This window comes from Rana temporaria, chromosome 9 (genome assembly GCF_905171775.1).
Source record: "Rana temporaria chromosome 9, aRanTem1.1, whole genome shotgun sequence".
Classification (NCBI taxonomy): domain Eukaryota; kingdom Metazoa; phylum Chordata; class Amphibia; order Anura; family Ranidae; genus Rana; species Rana temporaria.
In genome coordinates, this window is record NC_053497.1 from 174,038,485 (window position 1) to 174,052,104 (window position 13,620).

The window sequence follows — 13,620 nt, forward strand, 5'->3', positions numbered from 1 at the left end:
TACGGATCCCCCCAGTTGTAATCCCCCTAGTATGTATGATGGATATTCTTAGTCCCCAAGTGCATAACTTTACATTTATCAACATTAAACCTCATCTGTCACTTAGTCGCCCAATTAGACAGAGCATTGAGGTCGGCTTGTAAATTGGAGACATCCTGCAAGGACGTTATTCCACTGCATAGCTTGGTGTCACCTGCAAAGACAGAAATGTTACTTTTGATCCCAGACCCAATATTATTTATAAAGATATTCAAAACTAATGGTCCCAACACTGAACCTTGGGGTACACCACTGATAACCTTCGACCATTCAGAGTAAGAATCATTAACTACGACTCTCTGAATTCTGTCTTGTAGCCAGTTTTCTATCCATTTAAAAACTGATATTTCCAATCCTGTAGACTTTACCTTACACATGAGCCGTGTGTGTGGAACTGTATCCAACGCTTTGGCAAAATACAAGTATACCACGTCCACAGCCACCCCTCTGTCCAAGGTTTTACTTACCTCTTCATAAAAAGAAATCTGGTTTGCCTGACAACTTCTGTTGGGGCTCTCTTAACTGATCAGAACAAGGGTCTCTGGTTTGTGATTTTTATTCGATTTGATCAGTTTAGTTGCATTGAATCATTGTTTGAATTATCACATGAATATATGTGTGACTCGTATAAGTAAGTCCAATTGAACGTAAGCTCTCTCACAAACAAATACCTATAGGCAAGGCCATCTGTAGAGCTGGCATTTTGGTTTTTGGACCAACAATCCTAATCTCTTACCTTCTAAAGATGATGGAACCACCATAAACAGAGCCTTTTCTCAACCTGGTCACATTGTTTTGATCTCTGGTATTGGGAAAATCATATTTTTCCTTGTCAAAGGATTTTATTAGATACACATCAATTGACAGGATTGTCAATTACACTAATAGAAATAGAGATAATGCACCTATTTGTTATACAATATTATATAAACATTAATAATTAGATAAAATATCTTTTAAGAGGAGTTGGTAAGAAGTCATGTAACAGTAAATTCAATCCTATATAATAATAATAATAATAATAATAATAATAATAATACCAACTTTAATTATTTACTAATGAGTTTTGAGGGTACAGGTTGTATGGATTTAAGAAGAGAGCTGTAAAATTAAAATGAGAGGGGAGAAAAAGTAGAAGAGAAGAAAGGTAGAAAGTTGGAGAGGTCCACAAGGTCGACTCAGGTGCCAGTGCAAGGGATGGTTTGGTTGATTAAATGGATGAATGGAACAGTGAATGAAACGGCTACCATGGTATGAGGACCGATGCATCGAAGGTTGGCGGTAGGTAATATTTTATCCATGGGTACCATATCTATCAAATTTGAGAATTTGGTCTAATTCGATAGCCGTCATTTTGGCATGGGATATGGTGGTATTCGTTCTATGCCTCGTCTCAGCCAACACTAATACAGGGGACTTCCATGCCTTTGCCATTGTTTGTTTTGTGGCCGTGAGGAGTTGGACAAAGTTTGAATTGGGCATGTGTTAAGCAATCTGGTTTCAAATTAAGCAGTGCAGTAAACGGGTCTGGTCTGGTTGTATCAACATCAGAAGGGACATTCATATTTTTCAGACTGATTTTTTCATTGCTCTTTATGGAAAATTCTTTCAAATGGAAGATGCTTCCTCTAAGAAAGTGTATGTTATAAAACAGACAGTATTCTTTGTATATGGATCCCCAGGTCTACACATCGGCTATAACCACTATACTGGTGTCAGACTTCCCTGTCCATTTTTTATTAAGGGACAATTCAATGGAAATTGGTGGGCTCACCTCTTGGGGACTCCAGTGACAGAATATCCTATATGAAGGTGTGACAACTTCCAAAGCTGGGAAGGGAGCACAACGTTGGCGTAGGAGGGAATGAATCTAGGTACAAAGGTGAAAGATCTCATCACTGGAGTCCCCAGGACAAATAAGACATTGTTAAATGACTTGCCCCCATGTTCCACCTATGTCTAAAATATTGCCTTGGGGTCGTGTGATATTTTAACTTAATCAATTTATGGAAGCCAAGTAATGAATTCATGCATACACAAATGAAGAAGACTCCGATAGTGTCTAGAGTTACCAAATTACAGAAACAAGTCTCAGTTCCTGGAACAAAAGATCTTTTGTTTGTTACAGAATACACTTATTACATGACCTATTGTATCTCGTGTATTCCAGCGCAGCGGATTCTCAATTTTCAACAGCTACTTACACAAAATGTTACTGTAAAATTATTCCTGATATTAATAATACTTGTTAGATTTAATTCACTGTTTCCACTCTCTGCCGGCGCTGAAGCTATAATCAAATTCACAGCTAATTAATTTTTTTCCCCACAGCTGATACTTGTGATGAGTTTTTGGAGACTTAAAACATTGTCTGTAAAACTGTCTACGAAACGGTCAAAGATGTGGAATATTTCTCAGGAAGATATTTTTTTTAGTGCGTTGAAATGTTATTTTAAAGCAGCCCCCTGAAAATAATGGGTTGTCATTGCGTCATAGTAGCCCAATGAAATTAATGGGCTGTCATTTCCCCTAATGCCTTGTACACACGATCGGGTTTCTCGGCGGTCAAAAGACCGCCGGGAAAACCGAGAACTGGCTCAGTCAGTTTTCCCTGTGTACACACGGCCGGTTTTCCCGACAGGAAATCTGCCTGAGAGTTTTTGTCGGGAAAACCGGTTGTGTATATGCTCCAGAGCAGTGTTTCCCCATAGGAAAACTGCGGGGGGAAAAAAAATGCTGCGATGACACACTGTCAAGACAAAATTTTGTCGTTCTCAAACGCGGTGACATACAACACGTACGACGGCACTATAAAGGGGAAGTTCGATTCCACTGGCGCCACCCTTGGGGCTGCTTTTGCTAATCTCATGTTACTGCGTGTTAAGTAAAAGTTTGGTGAGAGACGGTTTGTGGTTTTCAGTCTGTTACAGCGTGAGGAATGTGCTATCTCCATTACGAACGCTACTTTTACCGAAGGTGCGCTCCCGTCTCATACTTTATTCTGAGCATGCGCGGGTTTCTAAGCATACAAATGAACGTGTTTCTCTTCGTAAACCAGCCCGACGAGAAACACAACAAGGAAATTGAGACTCCCGATAAGAAAAAAGAGAGCATGTTCTCTTTTTTTCTCGTCGAGATTCCACAAAGGTTTTCTCAATGAAAAACATACACACGACCGTTTTTCTTGGCAAAAATACTCTGCCAGCATTTTTCTTTATGGATTTTGCCAAAAGAAAACAGTCGTGTGTACGAGGCCCGAGAGTCATTAATATTGGGCAAAACCTTGCTGCATTGTCATGCATTGTGGCATGTTGCAAAGCATGTGTTGTCTGAATTCGGGTACCATTCAGAATGGCAACACATGTCATGTGTGATTCTGCAATGCACACTTTACAGCATCGTAGAAATGTAAATCTAAGACCATAGGCATGTGCATGGGGTGTTCTGGTTGTGCCTGGGCACACCTTAATCACCACTTGCACACTGGCGTATCTTCACTGGTCGTAATGGCAACCCCGCCAATGCTCCAGGGGGCCCATGCTGCCTCCCTATCATTTTGGTTTTACACTTGAACAGGAGAGGCGACGGGAGCATCATATACTGGAACTGGTCCCCTCCATTATCCCCCTGGGGCGGCTGAAAGCCTGCTTCTCCACCGCCCCACCCCCTGTAGGAAAATACAGGGATCAGTTCCAGTAAATGCCAACTCCACTGCCCCTCCTGTCCAGGTTCTCTTCTTTCTCTGTGGCCTGTGCCCCATGTGTGCGCTCCTAGTACCCCCCCCCCTCACAGCCCTGCCATCTTCTCCCCTCTCCTGTCGGCTGCTGCAGGAGATGTTTCAGGATGGAGAGCGAGGAAGGGGCCAGTAATTTACCACCCCCTTCCTTTCCCGAATGAACACAGTGAATAATCAGTTCCTCAGGCCCCATTCACACCTGCGTGTCGTGACGCATCACTTTTTATGGCGTGTTTTGTTGTGCAACAGCAAATATAAGCCCATGCATGTGTATGGGCTTCCCTATGCACGAGAAGTGTGCCAAATGAGCTCAGGTACCTTTTTTTTGGCACTGTGCCCAAGCGTCTTTTGCATTCTGTATTTTGCACATGCGTGGCAAAACACAAAGCTGCTACCTGCGTTTGGGGTGCCATTAAAAAATAATGCCACGAAAGCGCGTTGCACACTTTGCCACATTTCTGAAAACGCTGGCAGCAACATGTACCTAGGTGTATATGTGATTTAATATTCTTGGCAATAATTCCATGTAAAAAAAAAATTGGTTTCTGGACCTTTGTTGCGGCCGATTTCTGTTGCTGTTTTCTGTTCATTTTTCACATTGTTGCTTTTCATTGATTTTCTTCCTCTAACTTCCCTCCGCAGGTGTCTTGTATGCAGTTCATTAACGCCCTCCTGACCTCTCCGGAAGATTTGGACTTCAGGATACACCTGAGGAATGAATTCTTAAGATGCGGGTTAAAGCAAATCTTACCTGTAAGTTGGAGCCCTCCTCGTTATCTAGTCGTTCTTTCACACACTCTAGTACAAACACGGGAAACGTCTATTTAATTAAACCCGTTATAACTTTAACGTGTACCAGAGGGAAACTTTTTTTTTTGGGAAGAGGTTGGGAAGGTTAAAACCATTTTCTATCTTTTTATGGTTTTTACTCTCCGTGTCTTGAGAAGATTTCCCTTCACTTCGGCACTACAAAAAAAAATGAGAGGAAAACCATTGACCACCAGAATAGGCCACCGCGTTGTACCAGATATAACCTTAAAGCGTACTAGAAACAACTTTTTTTAAGGGGGGAAGAGGTGGGGATGGGTGAAACCATTACCTAGCTCATTTATGTTTTTTTACTGCTTGTGCCTTGTTGAGATTGGCACAACAAAAAAATTTGTGAAAAGCCATCAGCCGTCAGAATACGTGTCCCCATTGGAAGATTTCTCTTTTTTCTTTAGCTGGGCTTTTAACCTTTCCTTACCCTATCCAGAACAAAAAGTTTGAGCTGGAAATTCAATTTGACCTCTAATCAGAAACCAGAAAGCAAATTTTTTTCTGCTTTGAGAAGAGGTGGAGATGGTTGAACCCACCATCCCACTTTTTTTTGGTCTTTGCTGTCTTTGTCCTATTGAGATTTCCCGTTAGTTTTTAGAGGCACAATGGGATATAAGCGGAAATTTATTGGTCATCGGAATAGGTGTCCCCAGTGGAAGATCTTAATTTCCTTTTTATCTTGGGACAGCTGTCAGATTTTGAAAGTATCATCATGCTTCCTCCAGCCGGGACATGGGAAGAGGTGGGGATGGTGAAACCGCCATCTAGCTTGTTGTTGTTTTTTATGGTCTTTGTCCTGTTGAGATTTCCCTTTGTTTCTGGAGACATAATGGGAAATGAGAGGAAATCCATTGATCATCGGAATAGGTGTCCCCGAAGAAAGAGCTCCCATTGCTTTTTTTTATCTTGGGACAGCTGTCAGATTTTGAAAGTATCATCTTGCTTCCTCTAGCAGGGACATGGGAACAGGTGGGGATGGTGAAACCACCATCCAGCTTGTTTTTGTTTTTTATGGTCTTTGTCCTGTTGAGATTTCCCTTTGTGGACCTTAGACACTTAAACCACCATTAGGTGAACCTTGAGAGTCATTCTAACCTACAGTACAGCACTTCTGTAGAATAAAAGGTGCAGCCTTCGCTATCTAGACTCCATACCTCCTAGCTGGTGAATTATGTCACCCCTTCTCTTGTCACCTAGCAGTCACCTTGCGTGATCCTACCCCAAAGATGCTCCTGTATGGCACTCCATGCTTAGCAATGACTCAAGATGGTCTACTTACATCATGTTCAATATAAATGGGTCTTAATCTAGTAAGAGAGGAATGTTTTATGATGACTTTCTCTTTTTGGTAGATAAAAATATAATAACGTCTTCACAGTGAAAGACCCTAGACCCTCAGGTGGACCTTAGACCCTTAAACCACCATTAGGTGGACCTTGAGAGTCATTATAACCTACAATACAGCACTTCTGTACAATAAAAGGTGCAGCCTTCGCTATCTCGACTCCATACCTCCTAGCTGGTGAATTATGTCACCCCTTCTCTTGTCACCTAGCACTCATCTTGCGTGATCCTACCCCAAAGAAGCTCCTGTTTGGCACTCCATGCTTAGCAATGACTCAAGATGGTCTACTTACATCATGTTTAATATAAATGGGTCTTAATCTAGTAAGAGAGGAATGTTTTATGATAACTTTCTCTTTGTGGTAGATAAAAATATAATAATGTCTTCACAGTGACAGACCCTAGACCCTTAGGTGGATCTTAGACCCTTAAACCACCATTCGGTGGACCTTGAGAGTCATTATAACCTACAATACAGCACTTTTGTACAATAAAAGGTGCAGCCTTCGCTATCTCGACTCCATACCTCCTAGCTGGTGAATTATGTCACCCCTTCTCTTGTCACCTTGCAGTAAAACAAATTCAGCTTTCAAGAAGTATTAAAATAGCCCTTTCCTTACTGTGATCCTCTTTTTGGTGGACCAATGCTCAGGGGAAGAATTAAAGCTTATTCGAGCGGATGCATGGCAAAGACGTTTGACAGCCCCGGGTCAGATCCCAGCTGCGACGTTCATGGCGCCCCTCTCCAAGTTCACCGCACATTCTCTTTAACGTTATTGTTTCCAGCAGTGTGTGCCGAGGAGACAATTTAAATTGAGTTGACCATAAAATGGTCTGTTTCCTTAATTGAATAACTTGGGGGTATATTTATGTTAAATGTGTTCTGTGTCACATACAGTTTCACTCATGTAGAATGCCTGGTATCGTCTTTTTTCTTTTTTAAACTCTCAGGTGGCCTGCTGAGTTCTGGCTGTAAAATGAGAATTTTTCTTTTCTTTTCTGCTTTCTTTTTTTTCTTTTTTGATAAGCTAAACTACTCGCGATTCTCTTTTCTTTTTTTTCCGCCACTCTCTCTGTCGATCATTTGAAAGTACAAATACTTAGGCGATGGGTCTGTCTACAAACTAATGAGCACAAGGGCCACATTCTATATTTTACAAATGTTCAGGGGATGAAAAAAATTTGATTAATCTTATCGTCCATGGACGGACACAGCTCCTTAAATCTTGACAAGTGGGTTATGTTCCTGTTCACAGGAGAGGTCCTCTCCTGTGAACAGGAACATAACCCACTTGTCAAGATTTAAGCAGCTGTGTCCGCCCATGGACGACAGAGAAAAGGATTTTACGGTGAGTACAAAAAATCCTATTTTCTCTTATCGTCCATGGACGGACACAGCTCCTTAAATCTTGACAAGTGGGATATTTCTTTATCGTACATCACGGGACACAGAGCGGCATTCATTACTATATGGGTTATATGGAGTACCTTCAGGTGTAGACACTGGCAATCTCAAACAGGAAATGCCCCTCCCTATATAACCCCCTCCCATAGGAGGAGTACCTCAGTTTTTCCGCCAGTGTCTTAGGTGTTAGTCATGGTTTAGCTTGCCTCCACATCCTTGGGATTAGGTGAGCTAACCGGTTCTGTCCAAAAAAGCCTCAGCGCTAAAGTGGTCAGTAACCGGACCCCAAACCCTTGGGGTATAGCCCATAATGCTTTTCTTTTTAGAGAGCTGGACCCTGGGCCCAGAACTTAGAAACCTTTGGGTGCCTAATGTTTCTGTTGCCAGAGTGCTATATGGGCCCAGGACAGTGGATCCTTCATAGGAACCCAGGGCCTGAAGGTCTAGACATCCCCACCGAGATGGGGGAAGATTGGGCCTCTTGCTTGGCAAAGTCCTGCGGCATGGAGCAGGTAAGTGAGGGGAAAACTTGCGGAACTTGGTTCTTAGCAGGTTTTTTCTGGGGGGTCACAGGGGACATGCCTAAAGTTATGCGCTGCATCTGGCAAACTAGTCACATATCATAAAGATAGGATGGCTCTATATGTATTATTCCCCATAAGATGTGACCTCCCTTGTAGTGTTGGAAAAGCATTGAGTGGGGCCTGTGTGATATAAAAGTATATGTGTGTGTCAGAGAGCTGTGCTTACCTGCAAGCCTCCAGGCGATGCTCCATTCAGTCTTCCTCCTCACGGCCTGCAAAGCAGGCAAAACGCTGACCTCCTCATGGTTCCAGGCTGCAGGCTGCAGTTTGCTGGAGCAGAGAGGTCCCTTCCTCCCAACCCCACCCCCCCCTGTCGGGAGGGGCATTTCCTGTTTGAGATTGCTGGGGGGGAAGGGCGGGTCAGTGGCTTAAGGAAGGGGCGGCCCTTCCTTGTTTGTTCCATATAGCTCATTCAATACTTTGGAACTGAGGAGGAAAGACCAGAACGGCAAGCACGGGGCGCCGAGGACACACAGTGGCCAGAAAGAATATTGCAGTCTTCAGAAAGACTGTTTTCAAGCCTAGGAATAGGCTGTTTCTTTTCCATCTCATAGTTTTTCTTGCAATACTACTCAGGGGGACAGAATGTTTTTTCTTTCCTAGATTTGAAAAAAAAAAAAAAAAGATTTTTTTTGAAAAAAAAAAAAAAAAAAAAGTGTCATCTAGGGGAGAGGAAGCATTTTTTATCCCCCAAACAGGTGTTTGGGCATTTAACTATTTATAAGTCCCAGGTACCAATAAGTAGCAGGTGTACCTCGGTATTGTACCATGGCATCAAAAAACAAGGGTACAAGAGGTGGGGATTCCCCCAGAGAGTCTGAGGTCTCGGACAAAGCTATGCCGCTGCTTTCCCCACAGGGAGCCTTGGGGCCATCGGGATCTGGGGCTGGAGCTGACGCGGGTCAGTCCAACCCTAAGATGGTCACGGAGGAGGTATTACTCACCTCTTTAAAAGAGATGCAGAAAAGCATGGGTAAAATGATAGCCGCAGCTATGCGGGGCAGTAAGCGGAATAGATCTCCGTCGCCCGAGCGCGGACCCTCAGAAGAGGAGGTCCTTTCCTCAGGGGAATTGGACGACCTCTTGGACAAGGACCAAGTAGGTTCAGGGATCGAAGATCCGGATACAGAGGAGTCTGGGGCAGTCTCCCTGAGGGAGAGCTGGTGGATTCAAGGATTGTCGGACTTGGTCCATAGGGCATTCAACTTGCCAGTACCAGATCTCCAGGTATCGACGGTTTCAGCTTTGGGCTCACTGAGGGCGCCTCAAAGCAATGCTGTGTTTCCGATCCATCCTCTATTAGAGGGAGTTTTGTTCCAAGATTGGAACAAGCCAGATAAGATCTTCTTACCACCTAAGAAGTTCTCTGTCCTATATCCTATGGAAGAAAAATTTTCCAAAAGATGGGCTACTCCTGCAGTGGACGCAGCCATCTCATGTGTTAACAAATCGTTAACATGCCCTGTAGAAAACATACAGGTGTTCAAGGATCCAGTTGATAAGCGCTTGGAAGCACTACTTAAGAACTCCTTCACTACTGCAGGGGCAGTAGTACAGCCAGCTGTGGCTGCGATTGGGGTCGCTCAAGCATTATCGGATCAATTTAAGCAGATGCTTAAACTTATTCCTGCCCAGCAGGCAGAAGAATTTTCGGATGTCCCTAAGGCCATATGTTTTACGATAGACGCAATCAAGGATTCTATCCAGCAAGCGTCACGTTTATCGTTATCCCTTATCCATATGAGAAGACTCTTATGGTTAAAAGGCTGGGAGGCTGAGCCCCCATGCAAGAAGCTCCTGGTAGGGTTCCCCTTCCATGGAGGACGACTCTTCGGAGAAGACCTAGATAAATACATTCAGACCATTTCAAACGGCAAGAGTACTCTCTTGCCAACTAAGAAGAAGGTTCAGGGGCCTGCGTTTAAACGACAGTATTCCCCTGGGCAGGGGCCCTCTAATGCCAAGCAGTATCGACGGCCTCCTGCAAAAGCAAACTTCGGCTTCAACAGCAAATCACAAGGACAGGCTGTTAGAGGCAAAAGGCAGTGGTTTCGCAAACCAGCAAAACCAGCCCCCAAGCCAACCTTATGAAGGGGCGCCCCCACCCACGAAGGTGGGGGGAAGGCTGCGACTCTTTTCAGAGATTTGGGAAGCCAGCATTCCCGACGAGTGGGTACGGTCTTCCGTGGCCACAGGCTACAAATTAGATTTCCTAAGGTTTCCTCCTCCTCATTTCCAGGAGTCGAGGATTCCAAACGATCTGCCTCGGATTCCGGCCAGTCCTGGAACAGGGGCTGGGTTTCTACTCCAACCTATTCATCATCCCAAAATCCAATGGAGATGTCAGGCCAATTTTGGACCTAAAAATGGTAAATGCATATCTAAAGATCCGCTCATTTCGGATGGAATCCGTGCGGTCAGCAGCTGCCACACTCCAGAAGGACGACTTCATGGCGTCCATAGACATAAAGGATGCCTACCTTCATGTTCCAATTTATCAGCCACATCAAAGATATCTACGCTTCATGGTGGCTTCGCGTCACTTCCAATTCGTGGCGCTTCCCTTCGGGTTGGCTACGGCCCCCCGGGTGTTCACGAAGGTCCTAGCTCCGATCCTAGCCAAGCTAAGGATCCAAGGGGTCACGATCCTAGCATACCTGGACGACCTCCTAGTCATAGACCACTCGTCTCCCGGCTTGGAGCGAGCAGTGGCCCTCACGGTCCAATACCTCGAGAGGTTCGGCTGGGTCCTAAATCGAGAAAAGTCAGCTTTCCAGCCCACAAGGCAGTTGGAATATCTCGGCATGAGATTAGACACAGAACAACAAGGAGTGTTCCTACCTCTGAGGAAGGTAAAAGCCATCAAGGAATTAATCCTACTGGTTCTAAGCAAGAAAGAACCGACTATTCGCCTATGTATGAGGTTACTAGGCAAGATGGTGGCCACGTTCGAGGCGGTACCATACGCCCAGAGCCACACTCGCATCCTACAGGCAGCCATCCTGTCAGCATGGAGCAGAAGGCCACAGGCCTTGGATATCCCGTTGCCGCTCTTATCAAGAGTCCGACAAAGTCTGTGTTGGTGGTTAGACCCTCAGAATCTACTGAAGGGGAAGTCTTTCAGCCCAGTGGCTTGGAAGATAGTGACCACAGACGCCAGCCTGACGGGCTGGGGAGCAATTTTGGATGGTTGCACTCGCCAAGGTACTTGGGCAAAGCCAGAGAAGCAGTTGCCCATCAACATCTTGGAGCTCAGAGCTGCTCGACTAGCCCTCAGGGCTTGGACGTCAAAATTGCAGGGGTTCCCGGTGAGAATTCAATCAGACAATGCCACGGTCGTGGCATACATAAATCACCAAGGGGGAACCAGGAGTCAAGCCGCTCAGAGAGAGGTGAGCTTGATTCTCCTATGGGCAGAGGCGCATGTGCCCTGCATATCGGCAATATTCATTCCAGGAGTGGACAACTTTCAGGCGGACTTCTTAAGCCGCCAGACTCTATGGCCGGGGGAATGGTCTCTGCATCCACAAGTCTTTCAAGCACTCTGCCAAAGATGGGGAGTGCCGGACGTGGATATCATGGCATCGAGACTCAACAAGAAACTAGACAGGTTCATATCCCGCTCAAGGGATCCGATGGCCTGCGGAACCGATGCGTTGGTTTGCCCTTGGCATCAGTTCAAACTTCTTTATGCGTTTCCCCCGCTCCAGTTACTACCCCGCCTGCTGCGCAGGATCCGGGTGGAACACATACCAGTCATCCTGGTAGCTCCAGCATGGCCCAGAAGGGCATGGTACTCACTCATCCTAAAGATGGTAGTGGGAGACCCTTGGACTCTTCCTCTACGGCCAGACCTGCTATCGCAAGGTCCGATCCTCCACCCTGCCTTACGGCATCTAAATTTGACGGCCTGGAAGCTGAATCCCTGATTCTCAGGGGTAGAGGTCTGTCTCAGAAAGTAGTCTCTACCCTAATCAGAGCCAGGAAACCGGTCTCTAGGGTGATTTATTACAGGGTCTGGAAGGCCTATGTAGGCTGGTGTGAGTCCAAGCGATGGCTTTCTCGCAAATTTACCATCGATAGAGTATTAAGTTTTCTCCAGCTAGGAGTGGATAAAGGATTGGCATTAAGCACAATCAAAGGACAGATTTCTGCTCTGTCAGTGTGGTTTCAGCGGCCGCTGGCCACCCACTCGCTGGTTAAGACCTTCCTTCAAGGGGTCTTACGTATTAGACCTCCAGTTAAATCCCCGCTTTGTCCGTGGGATTTAAATCTTGTTCTGTCAAGTTTACAGAAACAACCGTTTGAGCCGTTGGCTGAAATTCCTTTGGTTCTACTGACAAGGAAGTTAGTATTTTTGGTTGCCATAGTTTCCGCAAGAAGAGTTTCGGAGCTAGCGGCCTTATCCTGTAAGGAACCATATCTTGTTTTTCATAAGGACAGGGTCGTTCTCCGCCCTCATCCTTCCTTCCTACCGAAGGTCATATCCAGTTTTCATTTGAACCAGGATTTGGTATTACCATCCTTCTTCCCTAAACCTACTTCCAGAAAGGAAGGGTTGCTGCATACCTTGGATATTGTCAGGGCCATGAAGGCCTATCTTAAAGCTACAAAGAAGATCCGGAAAACAGATGTGCTGTTCATTCTACCGGATGGGCCCAAGAAGGGGCAGGCAGCTGCAAAGTCCACCATTTCTAGGTGGATTAAGCAATTAATCACTCAGGCCTACGGCTTGAAAGGGTTGCCTCCTCCAGTATCATTAAAGGCTCATTCTACTAGAGCCATGGGCGCCTCCTGGGCAGCACACCACCAGATCTCTATGGCTCAAGTTTGCAAGGCGGCAACCTGGTCTTCTGTCCACACGTTTACAAAATTCTACAAGTTGGACGTAAGAAGGAATACTGATACTGCCTTCGGGCAGGCAGTGCTGCAGGCTGCAGTTTGAGACCCTCGGATTCCGGGGGCTCCTCTTTTTTGAGTTAAATTTAAAATTTAAAATTATTTTTCTCAACTAAGTTGGATTTATTATGATTTGAGTATATCTCTAAATTAAATCCTTTTGTCTTGGAGATGTTCTCCCTCCCCTCATTGTAAGCATTGCTTTGGGACATCCCATATAGTAATGAATGCCGCTCTGTGTCCCGTGATGTACGATAAAGAAAAAGAGATTTTTAATACAGCTTACCTGTAAAATCTTTTTCTTGGAGTACATCACGGGACACAGAGCTCCCACCCCTCTTTTTTGAGGACCATTTTGGGAGGCATACTGCTTGCTACAAAACTGAGGTACTCCTCCTATGGGAGGGGGTTATATAGGGAGGGGCATTTCCTGTTTGAGATTGCCAGTGTCTACACCTGAAGGTACTCCATATAACCCATATAGTAATGAATGCCGCTCTGTGTCCCGTGATGTACTCCAAGAAAAAGATTTTACAGGTAAGCTGTATTAAAAATCTCTTTGTTCCTGTTCACAGGAGAGGTCCCCCCCCCCAAGGTCAGGCACTGATGTTGGACAAGAAGGCCTGGCTTGCAGTCTCCGCTCTAATTCATCCCAAAGGTGTTCTATCGGGTTGAGGTTAGGACTCTGTGCAGGCCAGTCAAGTTCCTCCACCCCAAACTCGCTCATCCATGTCTTTATGGACCTTGCTGTGCAGTCATGTTGGAACAGAAAGGGGCCATCACCAAACTGTTCC

At 45.2% G+C, this 13,620-nt stretch overlaps 1 protein-coding gene across 3 annotated transcripts in view; it reads left to right on the plus strand.

Moving 5' to 3' along the window:
• The window catches only part of DIAPH2 (diaphanous related formin 2), a 1,333,979-nt gene that overhangs the window by 397,206 nt on the left and 923,153 nt on the right, over positions 1-13,620 (plus strand). For all 3 annotated transcript variants that reach the window (XM_040325027.1, XM_040325028.1, XM_040325029.1), the window contains one exon: positions 4,418-4,528. In XM_040325027.1, the coding sequence (XP_040180961.1) occupies positions 4,418-4,528 (111 nt within the window). The remainder of the gene's footprint in view (positions 1-4,417; positions 4,529-13,620) is intronic.